The sequence below is a fragment of the Coregonus clupeaformis genome, chromosome 16 (assembly GCF_020615455.1).
Source record: "Coregonus clupeaformis isolate EN_2021a chromosome 16, ASM2061545v1, whole genome shotgun sequence".
Taxonomy (NCBI): Eukaryota; Metazoa; Chordata; class Actinopteri; order Salmoniformes; family Salmonidae; genus Coregonus; species Coregonus clupeaformis.
Window position 1 is genome coordinate 46,255,302 of NC_059207.1, and position 15,780 is coordinate 46,271,081.

The 15,780-nt window shown below is 45.2% G+C and overlaps 1 protein-coding gene across 8 annotated transcripts in view; it reads left to right on the forward strand.

Moving 5' to 3' along the window:
• Window positions 1–15,780, forward strand: part of LOC121585002 (autism susceptibility gene 2 protein-like) — a 399,498-nt gene that overhangs the window by 376,314 nt on the left and 7,404 nt on the right. For 5 of the 8 annotated variants that reach the window (XM_045225745.1, XM_041901300.2, XM_045225748.1 and 2 more), the window contains 9 exons: window positions 5,132–5,558; window positions 6,244–6,503; window positions 7,680–7,939; window positions 11,384–11,434; window positions 11,649–11,744; window positions 12,829–12,900; window positions 13,055–13,084; window positions 13,230–13,301; window positions 13,968–14,100. In XM_045225745.1, the coding sequence (XP_045081680.1) occupies window positions 5,132–5,558; window positions 6,244–6,503; window positions 7,680–7,939; window positions 11,384–11,434; window positions 11,649–11,744; window positions 12,829–12,900; window positions 13,055–13,084; window positions 13,230–13,301; window positions 13,968–14,100 (1,401 nt within the window). Of the gene's footprint in view, window positions 1–5,131; window positions 5,559–6,243; window positions 6,504–7,411; window positions 7,573–7,679; window positions 7,940–11,383; window positions 11,435–11,648; window positions 11,745–12,828; window positions 12,901–13,054; window positions 13,085–13,229; window positions 13,302–13,967; window positions 14,101–15,780 lie in introns of all 8 variants that reach the window. The other 3 variants (XM_045225746.1, XM_045225747.1, XM_045225751.1) reach the window with 3 other exon arrangements.

Here is a 15,780-nt window from a genome sequence, read left to right on the forward strand (position 1 = left end):
AAGGTATCGGAGTGGCCATCACAAAGCCCTGACCTCAATCCTATAGAAAATGTGTGGGCAGAACTGAAAAAGCGTGTGCGAGCAAGGAGGCCTACAAACCTGACTCAGTTATACCAGCTCTGTCAGGAGGAATGGGCCAAAATTCACCCAACTTATTGTGGGAAGCTTTTGGAAGGCTACCCGAAACGTTTGACCCAAGTTAAACAATTTAAAGGCAACGCTACCAAATACTAATTGAGTGTATGTAAACTTCTGACCCACTGGGAATGTGATGAAAGAAATAAAAGCTGAAATAAATAATTCTCTCTACTATTATTCTGACATTTCACATTCTTCAAATAAAGTGGTGATCCTAACTGACCTAAAACAGGGAATTTTTACTAGGATTAAATGTCAGGAATTGTGAAAAACTGAGTTTAAATGTATTTGCCTAAGGTGTATGTAAACCTCCGACTTCAACTGTATCTTGGCTGCCTCTCCCTGTCCATTTCCCATTAACATCTCTGAGTGATTTCACAAAGCATTGCCTTGGCCTCCCACTAAATGCCATTCCAAATGCTCCCAGGCATATTAAATAGAGTGAGGAGGAGGAAACTGACCATCGCAAATTTTGCTGTGATTTGATTATTAACCTGACGATTTGCCGCTACTCTGCAAGCCTGTCTCCCATTCATTCATTATCCTCCAAAATGATTTTATCAAATCACTCTGCCTCTTTCTTGTTCTCTTCATGTAACCCAGAATGCCTCACAGGCAGCCAGGCAGCAACAAGGTGTTGATTTCCAAGACTCCATTTGGTTTTCTGTCTCCTGCGATTATCTGTTTTAGTCATCATCCACAGCCGCTCAGTCAGTCATGAGCTAGAGCTAGCTAGGCCTTGGCACAGACATACACTGGAGAGATAAAAGAAAAGAAGAAGCCAACTTTGTGAATTCCACTACTGACAAACAGGAGAGTTTCCTATTGAACAGAGCCAAGCTGGAAGGGAGATCAAGGTGGCGTGTCCTACAGTACCGTCTGCATCCTCCAACTTCTTCAGGAGACTCCTCGTTTTATGTATTTATTTGTCTTTTTTGATATATCCTCTTCTTCTGAGCGTCCCTGACTGTTTATGTTCTGGCAATGCGATGTAATGTGAGCGAACCGCAGCGTTTGCCTTGTAAATGAGAACTCCTGGTGGGCGAGGTGACTGTGGTGACTGGGGTGGCTTGGATCTCTACTCTTTTTCTCTCAGCGCAAAGCTGCAATGGCCTCTGGTCATGTTGCGGATAATTTACATACTTCCATGTCTAATCTTAAAACTGCATTTGCATACAGGTTTATTTCCTCCCTCTCTTGGTTGTACTGCGGTGGCCAGGTTATTCATACATGATTGATGGTTTTGTGGCGACTGAATTAGAACATGATTTAGATCTCTGATCCAGAGGGACGTTGGGTTCGTTTGCAGGTGGCCATCCCTGTTGTGCCTGAATTAAATGGCAAAGCATTGACAATGGATTCTATTCTATACTTTACAAGTCACCCTGCATTTGGGTATCTAGTAAAGTAAACAAAGACATATGCAAAAATAATAATTATATGCACACACAGTAGAACTGCTTTGGTTCTCAATGGTCTGTTTTTGTTTCATTCAAATCCTCTTGAATTGTTTATTGTCATGCACAACCTCTTATGCACAACCTATTCTCCCCAAGGGGCAAAATGGTTTATGTGAAGTAAGTCATGCACAACCTGCATTTACATATAAAACATCCAAGCCTCATCAACTATCAGTCAATCTACTCAGAGTAACATAATGGTCTCTCTGAGGAGAAGCGGTGGTGTCATGATGGACCATCTTATCCTTTATTGATGGCCCCGGTTGCTGGCAGCACAGACCATCTGGCCTCCCTCTGTCTTTCTTTCAGTGTAGAGGGACAGAGGGAGGGATGGAGAGAGAAGAGGAGTGGAGAGGTCTGCATCACAAATGGCACCCTATTCCCACCCTATTCCTCTATGCGGGCCCTGGTCAAATGTAGTGCACTATATAGGGAATAGGGTGTCATTCAGGACGCAATCGAATGGTGGCCAGCTCTCCAGATGTTCCAGGGGCACAGAGGGTCAGATGTGAAGGGTATCAGAGACAGGACAGCTGTGGAGCGACACACGGGTCACAGAGGTCACCCACATCCCCGATGGACACATCAGTCAACGAGGGGGCGTCCCTTGGCCTGTCGTCCGTCTGGTGTCCCCTCCTCCCTCCCTTTATTGTCCCCTCCCTCCATCCATCCCCTCAGTGCCACACCAGGCACGTGTACATAAGGGTTAAATCCCCTGAGTACACAGGCCACAGGAACGACTTTAAAAAGATCAATAGTGGCCTGAAATGTCATCTGGTGAACAGTGATGTCAACACTCCCCAAGGGAGTGTCACTGTCAACTCGTGCACTAACTGGGCCTGGGAGGTTCACAGTAGGGCTGTCCTCAAGCCTGGTTCTATCTCCATCTGTTACCATGTTGTACCATGCATGACAGGTTGTTTTCGTGGCATTTTTTTCTCCCCTTTTCATGGCCTAATTTGAATGACTATCTATGATGTTTATTAGTACAGCTTGACTTTCCTACTGTATGAAGGTGTGGGATTTTTCAGAAAAAGAATATGTTGTCCTGAGAGAAAAAGGAGAAGTGAAAACCTGACAGCTGTGATTGACTGTGGAAGTATAGTTGACAGTTGTCAGATTCAGTTGCGAGGAGAGCTGTTAGTTGCTTTGGGCGGTGACAGTGTTACCAGTTGAAATGTTCTTGTAACCACATTAAGCCCTGTGATGAAACATGTCAGAGAAGACTTCCTGTCACTTGGGGACCACCAGGCCTTTTGTTTAACTTCAGACAGAAAGACAATCTAGAGTTGTTATGGGATTGGTATATTCTCAGCAATAACAAACAAGGTTTTCCGTTGATTGTTCACTTCTCATGTCTGTTTGTTTGTTGTAGGGGGATTGTGTATATAGCTATGAATTTACAAGGGTATTTCAGAACTCCAAGGCATATGCCCAACACAGTATGAAGCAGATAGAAGCTGAGAGCCAAATATGATAGCATACCATTTTACCATCAGCCCCTAGGCAGACCAGACAGTAATAGGGGTTGTTATGTCACCATCTTGCCTTAAACAGTGATTTTTAATCAGATCCTGGTGCCCTTCATTAGAATGAGAAGGTAAATGGCAGCCCTGGCTGTGTGTGTATGCGTGCGTGCGTGCGTGGGTGCATGGTTGTGTGTGTATCTGTGTGTGCGCATACATGTGTGAAGTGGACTACCCCTCCCTCGGCCTGGTCTAGTCTGGCGAACTGTTTTAATGAGGGGATAAAGAGGCTCTGTCCCCCCCCCGCCTCCATTACACCCCATTATAATCATCATTAAGATAACCCACCACCACTCATTGTGTCCTCAGTGTTACAGCCTCAGCCGTCCTAGTGGCTAGACTCTAGCAGCAACACTGCTGCCTTCAGTTCCTCCACAATGTGTCTAGGGAAGAGAGGGGTTTCCACGGCAACATCAGTGAAGGGCGACATTTCGACAGAGAATTATTTGCCTTTCTCTCTCTGTCTCCTGTTTTTGCTCTCTCGTTTTCTCTCTTTCGCTCTCTCTCTCTCTTTCTCTCTCTCTCTCCCTCTCTCTCTGAGACAAGGCCCCCACCCAGACAAGGTATCCTTATTCCAGACCAGATTTTTATAATAAAGCTGTATTATTATACCCAGACCTGAATTCGTTAGGAAAGTCGTGACACCTTTGCCTCCCCCGCTGCTCCTGTAAAGTTGAAGGGGGAACGTGTTTAAAATCTCCATACAGCGTTTTATTACCTTTTATGGGCGTTTGAATCCTTGGAAGATTAAGCGGGTTCTAATAAGCCCTGGATATTCCATCTGCTCTGAGGCTCTGAGCTGAGAGGAGCTGAGCTCTCACTGGCTGCTAAAGGCTAGCTCTCATTTGGCTGCTCTCTGCAGCGCTGTGCTGTGCCCATGGAGCTGTTTAATTGAGGCTCTAGTAGGCCTTCTTGAATCTGCTGCATTAGAGGCAGAGATTAGAGATGCTTAAAGGGCCATTCTCTCCTTGTCTCTTGTCTCCCTCTATCTCAATCTGTCACTCTCCATTTGCTCCTTCTCTCTTTCATATTTGTCTCAAGTGATATTTCTGTATTCAGAGGGATTCCACTTGCTCCCTGCTGCTTTGCTCATTTGAAACCTATATTGTAGGTTTACTGCTGCTACCACTGTCTTGTTTAGTAATATTGTATTCACCCTGCATTTTTAAATTTAGCTGGCTGTGGTCAGGAAGAGATGATGAAATATGCCATTATCACTACTAGCACTTGTTCTGTCATCCACCATTTTCTCGAGGGGTGCTTTTTGTCAATAGACTCCAATTAAATTCTCCTTGAGATGTATCTTTTTCTGTGGCATTAGTTACATTGTAGCCCATTAAATTGTTATGCTCTCGGTATTAAACATGGCAATTCTGTGGAATGCTCTTCATTATAAAGGCTCCTTGTCTTCCCAGGGACAGATGAATTGGCTGTGATGAAGTGGCTGGCTATGTTCAAAGTGCTTGGCTAAAGCTTTAGAAATCCCTTGAAAGATCTGGGGGAGGGAGAACCAAAAAGCCCATGATAAGGGGCCATGATCTCTTTTCACAGCACAATTGAAACATAATTATTTCATGCCAGATTGTGTGCTCAGCAAAGCCCTGAATCGGAGCGGCATTTAACTTTAATTAGGTGTGATTTATTCATACTGACTGGATCGCTCGCAGAAATGTGATCATCTGATTATAGTCAAGCATGAAAATGACCTGATTAAACACTTCATGAAACCTAGAAAGAGAAAGAAAAAGGGAACCTTGGGTAGAAGAAGTGTAGCGGCAGTAAGATGAGGGAGGGAGTGGGAGGGACCCACATACCACACATAGTTCTCTATAACTGTTAAACAGACACTTCTCCAAGCTTTTTCATTACACCAGGCAATGGTGAACCGTACCAAGAAATAGGTTGAATTCTAATAAGGAAAACATTTATAGTTGTTATGGTGGATGCTTTCAAACAGGTGTATTTCTACCTCCTCCCTTAACGTTTGTTTTTTCTTTGTCTATGCAGGTGTGTCAACGAATGAGAATCCCGAGTCCAAGACTGTCAGCTCGGCCAAAGTATCTGGGCTCCAGCGTAGCCAGGAGCAGAGTAACGAGGTGTCCTTCACCCCGCGTGTGTCCAGCCCCACCCCGGCCTCCCCGCCTTCGGGCTCCCCTGCCCCAGCTGCCACCGCGGCAGCCCCCCCTCAGCCACTCCCCAAGGCGCAGCTCACCTCCCCGCCCCCCCTCCTCATCAAGAGAGAGTCGGACCGGGCGCCGCCCATCCCCAGATTCCCCACCCCTCCCCTGCTGAGGGCCCAGCCCCACCCTCTCCAGGAGCACCGGGTCCCTGTCTCGCTCCCTCCCCCCCAACTCCAACATCAAGCCAGGCCTCTCATCAGCCACCAAGTGCACCAGCATCACCCGCTGCATTACAACAGCTTGCACGACATCAGGTACAGTAGGACCACATCTGATCCGTATACTCTGGGTCTGTTTAGTTATGTCTGATCCGTATGCTCTGGGTCTGTTTAGTTATGTCTGATCCGTATGCTCTGGGTCTGTTTAGTTATGTCTGATCCGTATGCTCTGGGTATGTTTAGTTATGTCTGATAGGTATGCTCTGAGTCTGTTTAGTTATGTCTGATTATTATGCTCTGGGTCTGTTTAGTTATGTCTGATCATTATGCTCTGGGTCTGTTTAGTTATGCCTAGCAATCTTCTTATGCTCTATACCATGTGTCAAACTCATTCCACAGAGGCCGAGTGGTTGCGGGTTTCCGCTCCACCCTTGTACTTGTGTTAATTATGAATTAAGGTCACTAATTAGAAAGGAAATCCCCTTACCTGGTTGTCTAGGTCTTGATTGAAAGGGAAAACCCAAAATACGCAGACACTCGGCCCTCCGTGGAATGAGTTTGACACCCCTGCTTTATACCTTGCTGATATGATATAATATGATACAATTCCTTTTATATTGTCTACTCAAGTGGAAATTCAGGTCAGCACATCACACATTCTCAGCATTTACAGATGCAGCTTCCAGTCATGTAATAAACCAACAGAAATTCACTGAATACACAATCTGTAACTCATTGCTGACAAGGTCTTTCTCTTTCTCTGTCTTCTCTAACATTACAGTCACAGCGGCAGCAGTGCAGGCCTCCCCAAACACCACCACCTGCCCCCCTCACCACACCACCTGAGCGGCCTCCCCTCCTCCACCCCGGCCCTGCCCCTGTCCATAGCCAACCTTTCTACCTCGCACTATTCCTCCCTGCGAAGCCCGGCCCATCGCCATCCGGCCATGTTCGCAACCCCCGCCACACTTCCGCCACCTCCGACCTTACCCACCAACAGCCTTGTGGTCCCTGGGCACCCCGCTGGCACCCCCTACCCAGGTAACACTGCCCTCCTGCCCGCTCTGGCTGCAAGGCTAGACTGTCTCTAACATTAAGTAGCAATTCATCCAAAGTAACAATCTTATACTGTGATTTCCAAGTCAATTGTTGCAGAAATAAATGTAAACCCAACTGCACAGTACAAGCTTCCAAGTACAGCGGGAATAAATTAAGTGATTTATGTAACATTAAGTAGGAGTTAACATGCCAGGTTAAATGATCCTGTAACAAGCGCTGTAACCATTCAATTATAATTGTATGATGTGGTAAGTGAACTTATTTATTACAATTTCACATGCACTAAAGGAGGGAATAATGGTTAGATAAAAGACTATATTAAATAATCCCATTACAAATAATAAAGGCATTTGAAATATGTTGATGCCCCTCCATGTTACTTTAACTATGGTAGAGATTTATAAAGTCGAAACAATATTAGCCTGCATTTGTAGACACGGCACCCCTTTGTTAGTTCTATTTTAGTCTTCTGGGTTTGGAGTGAAATGCCAGAGGATCTTTTCTCCTCCACACTGCATGCTGTCAACTACCTGTTCTCTTATGCCAGGTCAGGGGGAGGTCATGTTAGATAAGACGTAAGACTTTCATGTTAAAGCTACCCTTTTGTTCTTCTATTGTGTAAATGCTGTAATGTTTACACAGTATTGAAATATGTCAAATGTAGACGAATTGTATCTTTATATGACTTTGTCTCTGTATAAGAGAAATTATTGGTTGTTGTCAATTATTCTTTATTGATACTATTTGAATGTTTATTGTACTGTAATAGACATTTAAAGTAATAATACTAGGAGTAGCTAGAATATGTAGCATTGAGATCTAAGACAGAGTGGAGGGAGAGTCTGCTGTGTTGTCTGCTGAGGTGACTCTTGGTTCTCTCTTGTCTTTAGATACCAGCCTGTTGATATCATTCAACCAACCAATCATGTATTGCCAGCCTCATTCGGGGATTCTGATTGGCACATTGTCACAGGCAACTCTCTTACCACCACCAATGAGTTCTCACGTAGAAAACCCTCACAGCATGAGCTGGAGAAACAGAGAATGCCAGGTGACTATTTTTTCTTCTCTTCTACCCCTGTTGTTAAGACTGACTGGCGCCGTGCCTTTCTTGTGTCTCCCTTTTTTCCCCCCTTTTCTCGCTCTCCTTTCTTGCAGAGCATGACCTCCTGCGGCAGGAGCTGAACAACCGCTTCCTGGTTCAGAGTTCAGAGGGGCGGAGCCGGGGGCCGTCCTCCGCAGGGTCCCCGCTGGCCCCTGTGTCGCTCCTGAGGGGAGCGTTTCACCAACACCAGCACATGCATCAGCACCAACACACCCACCAGCACACCTTCACGCCCTTCCCGCCCAGTCTGCCCCCGGCCGCCATCATTACTCCGCCCACCGCACCCCCCATGGTGCGTACCCCAGCCAGAAATGTGAGGATAAGTAAAGCTCCCATATACAGTACCTCAACCCCCCTTCCTTGTCACCCAAATCGCCAAACGACCCCCCTGGTCACCCCTCTCCAGTACCCTCCCAACTGATAGGGCCAGAGCCTGCCCTCCTTCCCCAACCAACCATATGCTATCCATTCCCCCTTCAGCTGGTTGGGTCTCTTGGTCCTCTGCATACTGTCACAGTGACACTGTAACAGTGTGTTTTTACTGAGAGTTGAGAAATAGGAGGGAGGGGCATAATCGTCACTACAACCCCATAATGAGCAGTACAACATCTAACCTGTCATCTCCCCTCCACAGTACACATGTTTGTAGTGGTTCATCCTCAATGCTGAAACCAGACCTAACTCACAGACTGCTGCTGCATATAATACTAGACGTTATGCTTTGGGACCAGAGTTTTACATGTGGGTTAGCTTATATAGAGGACCGAGCTTTATTTCTTTACAATGCACAAAGGCTCACTATATGCCCCTTTTCCTTTCCAACAAAAGGAAGCTTGCACAAGCCATGCCATTCAATGTACGTCAGTACAGTTGATTCAATTTATTCAATATTCTCTCTATGAACATGACATACATTTTGCCGTTTACATTTTTTGCCCTGGAACAAAGGAGACCAATTGAAGGGAGTGTTTTTATTGTTTTCATATGGATGTGTTTTAAATGCTTTTGAATGTTCTGATTTCCCTGCACCGCAGCAGAAACAAAAGGGCCTTCCAACAGATGTGTGGCGTGACTGCGGTGCACTGGGGGCTTATGCTCAGCAATGACAAATTCAAAGCCTGTGGTTACACTCAATGACTTCATTCCAGATGAAAGGGGGTGACGTCATTCGGACTGTTTTGATAATGCATAATTGCTTCCGTGCCTTTTCAACCGCCATCAGGCAAGGCACCGGCATCGAGTCAGCCAAGGGTATAACATTGGCAGCTCTAGATCGGAAAATGTTTCCCCGGAAAAGTTATGAGTATTCATCCATCATTTGGAATGCATATAGCAATCTGAGAAACCCATTCAGACAGGACACCCATTTGTGCCTTTTCAGCATTAGCCTAATAGATATAATCCATCATGTCATGACCCCTGATTAAGAGGCTAGGGCCCATTTAGAGCACCAGGAGCTCTTTGCTTTGTGGAATCTAACATTATCCCTGTATGTCAGAAACCCCAGGAAAAGGGCTTAGCTTATGTACAGTACATTATACAGCTATCTGATAAGCAGTCAGGGAGATTGTTTAGTTTAGATTGTGTCTCTTAGTCAAAAAGCATGTGTAGGCTGCTGTTCTCTTCTTCTGTCTGCAGCTGATCCCGCCATTCCTCTATATGTCAGCCAGGCATTATGTGTATGTACCCTGTTTGAAGAGGAAGATAACTGGAGTTATTTTGTCATCTTGCTAATAATGGTATTATGTGGTGTATGGCTGTGTGCAATCACATCTTTATGTTGTGGCTGATGCATTGTTGTTACAATGGAATTTAAGACTGTTAATGTATTCTGTTTTATTGAGACTGTTTTTACTTAACCCATGTTGTTTTCTCTCTCTCCCTACCCTCCAGTAACATTGCTATTTCACCTCCATTTTACTGTTTAGAGAGGCACGAGTAATGTTGATGTTGTGGTTGTTTTTAGTGTTTGTCATGAAGTGTGCAGTTGAATCGCATCGGCCCAGCTGTGCTCACTTTAAGCGCTCCATGTCATTTCAGCTATGTAACAGCCCTTGGCTAATAGCTGTAATTAATGAAATTATGAATCCTCTGTATTTGTTTATTGTTCTACACCCTCAAGCAGCTGGCCTTGCCAAATGGCAACACTGAGTGTCTATTTTCCCCTCTGTCGTCTTAGGGAAAAGGAAGATCCTTAATTGTTTAAAGATGAAATATCGAGCTTTAATTATCCAAAGCTGTTTACAATAAACCTCTGACAGGCCCTGTAAATTACAAAGCATGAGTTTTATAGACAGCCATAAAGCCACCAGCGAGTATTACTCCCCCAGTGTAAAACATAAAACAGGCCCGGTGTAGAAGGGGAGCGGACCGGTTTAATGCGCTCGGAAGCTGCCTCAGCATTTCCACTCAATAGGGTGTCTGTGTTTGATTTGGGACAATTATCGCCCGCAAACACAAACACGCTGCCCGCCGCTGTGGCCATTCTCTGTGGCGGATGTTGAATGGCCCCGCTTCACTGGGAGGCCCAGCCCAGTAAGAGAGAGGAGCTGTGCCGAGTGTGTTGAGCGAGCAAACCACCTCCTTTCCCGTTTATGTTTCAGTAGGGAGGCACACACACACACACACTGATTCATGTGCAACCCGTTTTCCCTTTTTATGTAAACCCAAACCAGCGGTGGCTTGCCAAGAAGGCTTTGTAAAAACACTCACGGAAATACATGCAAATGGTTGGTGTATTTACAGAATAGGAATAAGTTACTGTCAGTTGCAATTAGCCAGTTTCAAAAGGAGGAGCTGTATTGGCTTACATGAAGGTATAATCAGATACTGTATATGAGGCTATAGTCTTTCTGTTGAAATCCAAATGTCATTATTCTATTAGTCATAGGGTATGCTTCGGAAAATGTTTCATTATATTAAACCATTTGAGGCTTCCAACGTTATTTCAGTCCCATGCTGTACATGTCCAAAACGAGCTCCCTTGCATTGAAAATGTAGTCTGCCCAATTCAATTTCACCTATAAAAGACTTACTGTTCGTATACCCACAGTTATATGATCTTACGCATAGAATATTGGCATGTCTCTGCGATTTTCTTTCAAGTCTCTCTTTCTCTCGTCACTAACACTAAAATGACAACCCTTTATAGTATATTTGTCTCTGTGTGCTCCGTTTCCATAACAGAGATCATTGTAAAAACCCTACATCTGTCACAGCCAATTAGATTAACATTTCTCCAAATGTTCCACCTAATAAGAATCATAACTCAATCTTCTAATTTTACACGGGGGCTTTTTTGTGAGGTAGGGAGAGCTCCCCCCGCCCAAGTATAGTACTGTATCTATGCCTAACTCAATGGCTGTTTTTCTGTGGTGCAGACAAATTGAAAAATCATGTCTTCCTAATCTTGGTAGTCCATTTGATTAGTCATATCGCTGATGATTTAACTTCATCTCAGTCTGCCGTCCGGCCAGCCAACCACATGCTAAATGAAACAAACTCATTACCCCAGAATGCTCACTGTTTTCTTTAAGCCAGCTGTTGTCAGATGTCCTGGACTTATGATCTGACTGATGTTGTACTGAACTTCCTCTCTCCTGTGTTGTTGTATCACTGAATAGGTATAATGAGTCAAAATTGTGTTTCATTGTATTCCTTTGATGGTCTTTGGTTCATAGATGCAGAGTTCCTGTTATTGTTATTGGTCAATTTGGCATCACTGACGTATTACTCTCTTTTCCTTCTTTTTTTGCAGTTCGACAAATACGCTCCAAAACTGGACAATCCATTCATTAGACATTCAAATGTAAGTAACCCTATTTATTCCTTTCAACTTCATTCACCATGCTTTTAGCATGTTTTCTATCAAATATTTACTGTGGTTAGATATTTGAAGTTTGGAGATAGAAAATATCACTGTATTCTTCTACACGTGTTGAAGTATGTGTGGGTGTTGTCTCTATGCGGCTTGTTGTAATCTGTTTTAAGAGGTGGTTTTGTGTCTCCTCTCCTCCATGTAGTTCTTCCCCTCCTACCCCCCCACAATGCCAGGCATGCCCCCGCTGCTCCCACACTCAGGACCCTTCAGCTCACTGCAAGGAGCCTTCCAGCCCAAGGTTAGCCCCACAGACCTACACACACATGCATTGCACATGCACACACACACAAAATACAGTACCTGCATTTACTCATCCACTCACACAAAGCAAATACATTGTACGCACACAGACATACACATATCCAAACTCATTCACTCACACAGGACAAAAACACCATACACACAAATAAACAAGCACCCACAGTTTTTCACAAACACACCCGCACTGGCAACTTACCATTTGCTCGACATCTCACCCAAGAAATTAGGATAGAATTAGGGGGTCTGAATAGCACCAAAGCCTTACTTTTCATTCTGTGTACAGGGCAGCAGCCAGCTGCATTTGAATTGAACCAGCCTGATAAATCTGTTCCTGCTTATTTTTTTCCAATAATGGACTATGCAAACAAGGCCTGTCTCTAAGCTGGCTGGGCCTGAGCCGCGCTGCACTGAGCAGGGGGAGATAAGCAGCAGCCGTGTGTGTGTCGCTGGCTGGTGTGTGACGATCAGGGCCTGGCAGGCGCCCAATAGGCTCTGACCCTGTTGTAAGCCACCAATCAAAGCTGGCCTAAATCCCCTGGACTTATTCCCCACAGGCTCTATTATGGAGGCCTTTTGTTGGCTGCCTCCAGATGGTTAGAGTACAGTACAGTTAGCCCCCTCCATCCCTCCATTCACCACCTAAAGCTCCCCGCTGGGCACCACTGAGCAGCAGGAGAGGGGTTGGAAGATAGAGAGGGTGGTGGATGGAGGGTGTGGTGCTAGAGGTTACAGGGATCACCTAGTACTCTGGGATGTATTAAGATGGCTGATCTAGGCATTCTGGTTCTTCTAGACCTCAAAGACAGAGACCTCTATCCTTTGCTGTCTTTTGCTGATTCTGCACTGGAGCCCTTAAAGGAGTGCTAGTCATTGATGTCACAAACAGTTGCTAGCTGCAGAGACTCTTTGTTGTGAATCAATGCAGAAGAGCCAATGTTTTTGAGTGTGTACTGGTTTGCTTATGTTCTGCTTCAGTCTGTGCAAAGTCCATATTTCCACCATCTTTGTAACACATTTGCTTTGCCTCTTTCTCTCCTCTATCTATTTATCCTCTCTTTTAGTCCTCCAACCCAATAGATGTAGCCTCCCGTCCGGGGGCAGTACCTCACACACTCCTACAGAAGGACCCACGGGTTAGTAGACTACTGGCCCTGGTTGTCCCTCGAAAACATCAAGCACACACTTTTCTCTCAACAATAGAGAGTCATTAAATTGATTGGTTGTTGTTGATTGTTATGTCTGTGGGTTAATAATAATAATGGTTCATATTTTCTTTTCTCGTCACAGGTATCAGATCCTTTCAGGACATCAGTCAGAGTAAGAGATGATTTCATGTTCCTTTAATGCACTGTCAAATCAACTACAGTACCAACGTGTCATAACATTGAGTAAATTCTACAGTACCATCGCATCATAACATTGAGGTTTTGGGTCTGACCTCGAGTCATTTGCTTATTTCCAGAAACCTGGCAAGTGGTGTGCGGTGCACGTCCAGATCGCCTGGCAGATCTACCACCATCAGCAGAAGATGAAGGTGGGCCAGCTCAGTCTCTCTGTGTGTGTGTGTGTGTGTGTGTGTGTGTCTGAGTGTGTATGTGTCTGTGTGTGTCTGAGTGTGTGTGTGTGTGTCTGTGTGTGTGTCTGAGTGTGTGTGTCTGTGTGTGTGTGTCTGAGTGTGTTTCTGTCTGCGTCTTGGGTGGCAGAAGGAGGTCAGGGGAAGGGAGGGAAGGGCTGTGCCTGCTCTGCCAAATGTTTTCTTTTCCAGAGGATTCCTCTCTTTCTATATCTAGTTAAGCAGCGGCCATTTTGGTTGTGGCTTGGAAAACTCCTATTGTGTTGTCTCTGTCATGGTGACACTGTCATAGGCACCCTGTCCTCATGGAGGTTTAGTGGGCCTAATCAGCTTACACTGATTTTGTTATGACACAGTGGGTATGTGTTGGGGATCTAGAGGCATTATTTATGTTGTCACCCCTCTCTGATCTCACACAGTGATTATATCACTGATTATAGCAGATTAGAAGTCCCTCCTTGAACTATGAAATTGCTGGCATCAATTATTGTTAATTACTACATGTGCAAACACTGACAGTGCCACTCTGTTTCTTTTCTTCCTCCTCCTCCTACCTTTTCTTTTCATCTCCCTTGTGTTCTCTCTCTCTCTCCCCCTCTGCCCCCCCCCCCTCCCTCTTGCTAACAGCAGATGCAGGTGGACCCTCACAAACTGGACATGAATGGAAAGCTGGACCTGTTCAGTCGTCCCCCCGCCCCGGGGGTGTTTCCTGGGTTCCCCTACACCCACGACCTGGCACGACCCATGTTCTCCTCCACAGGTCAGTACAGGGCTCATCTTCAGCCACCCAGCACAGGGCACATAAGGACAGGTCAATTTTTTGTAGACGGAGGGGGGAGGGGCAGACCATTTTGGGGGGATCGCACTACAGACATCTATATCGGTTCACTAATACAGCACTAGTAAAGGCCCAGTGCACTACTTTTGTGATTTCTTTTCATTTATATATATATATAGATATATATAATTTTTTTATTCCTGATTTTTTCAGGGGGTGCTACGCCACACCCACGGAGGTTAGTTTATTTTCCGCAATGAGTCTGGATCTGAGTACCTCCCCTATGATTTCTGGAACACAAACACATTCTAACCGTTCTGATTGGTCCCAGAAACCGATGGGTTGGGCCAGAGCCAGAACACATGGGTAAAGTGGCATTTTGAAACTTCGTCATTGGCTTTGATACTCAGATTGGTTAGAGATAATCCAATCGCTGATTACTTTTTGTACAACACCCCTCATTTTGACGTCACCACAAACGACTTCAATGATGGCAGTCTTAGACTGAAGTATGTAGCGAACATAGAGCAGCGGAATAATTAAGTTTGAGTCGTCAGGCAACAGCTGACCCTAGTTGAACTGCTGTTGTTCTAAATGTTGTCCCAGACATGCGACTGTGTCAGATGTGCCCATGAATATGGATGCTTCTCTATGAGTGACTCCCAAATGGCACCCTATTCCCTACATAGTGCACTGCTTTTGACCAGGGCCGGGTGCCATTTGGAACACACACTGTGGGATAATTGACTGGTAGAACCTGCCTTGAAAGGCAACATGGAGGCGGATGCCCTTTAGCTTGTAATTATGCAGTATTGTATCATCATGTATGGGCTTGTAATTGGCTCGTTCATTAACCATTCATGATATATGGGTGAAGAACGTTTTGTAAAAGAGGTCAACGTCTGTTCATAACAAAGCGCCCCCATCCACACACACACACACACACGCTCACGTGAGACTATTGAATGTTATGCTAATTTCTATCAAGCCTTTTTTAACCAACCACTGTTAACCCTCTGAAACATCAGATATCCTTCACTGTGTTTTTGGTGGTTTTAATGTTTAGCTAATTAGCATTGCTATTGTAAAATATTGCTAACTGTCCACATTTGAAAGATTAGCATTAGCCATTTGTCTTCTGTCAGGAGCGTGTCAGAGGTCACAAGGTTAAAGGTCACCATAGAGCTGACAGGGTGTTTTATTTGGGGGCGCTCTCCTCTCAGTCAGACATACCTCTGCTTGGATGCCTAGTTCTCCCGAGTGGCGCAGTGGTCTAAGGCACTGCATCGCAGTGCTAGCTGTGCCACTAGAGATCCTGGTTCGAATCCAGGCTCTGTCGTAGCCGGCCGCGACCGGGAGACCCATGGGGCGCTGCACAATTGGCCCAGCGTCGTCCAGGGTAGGGGAGGGAATGGCCGGCAGGGATGTAGCTCAGTTGGTAGAGCATGGCGTTTGCAATGCCAGGGTTGTGGGTTTGATTCCCACGGGGGGTATAAAAAATAATGTATGCACTAACTGTAAGTCTCTCTGGATAAGAGCATCTGCTAAATGACTCAAATGTAAATGTAGTTAGAGGTTATGACGGATGGCTGCTGTGGTGCTACTATCTGAGTGGACACACTGAGGTAACCTGGTTTCTCATCTCTCTCTCTCTCCTCCCAT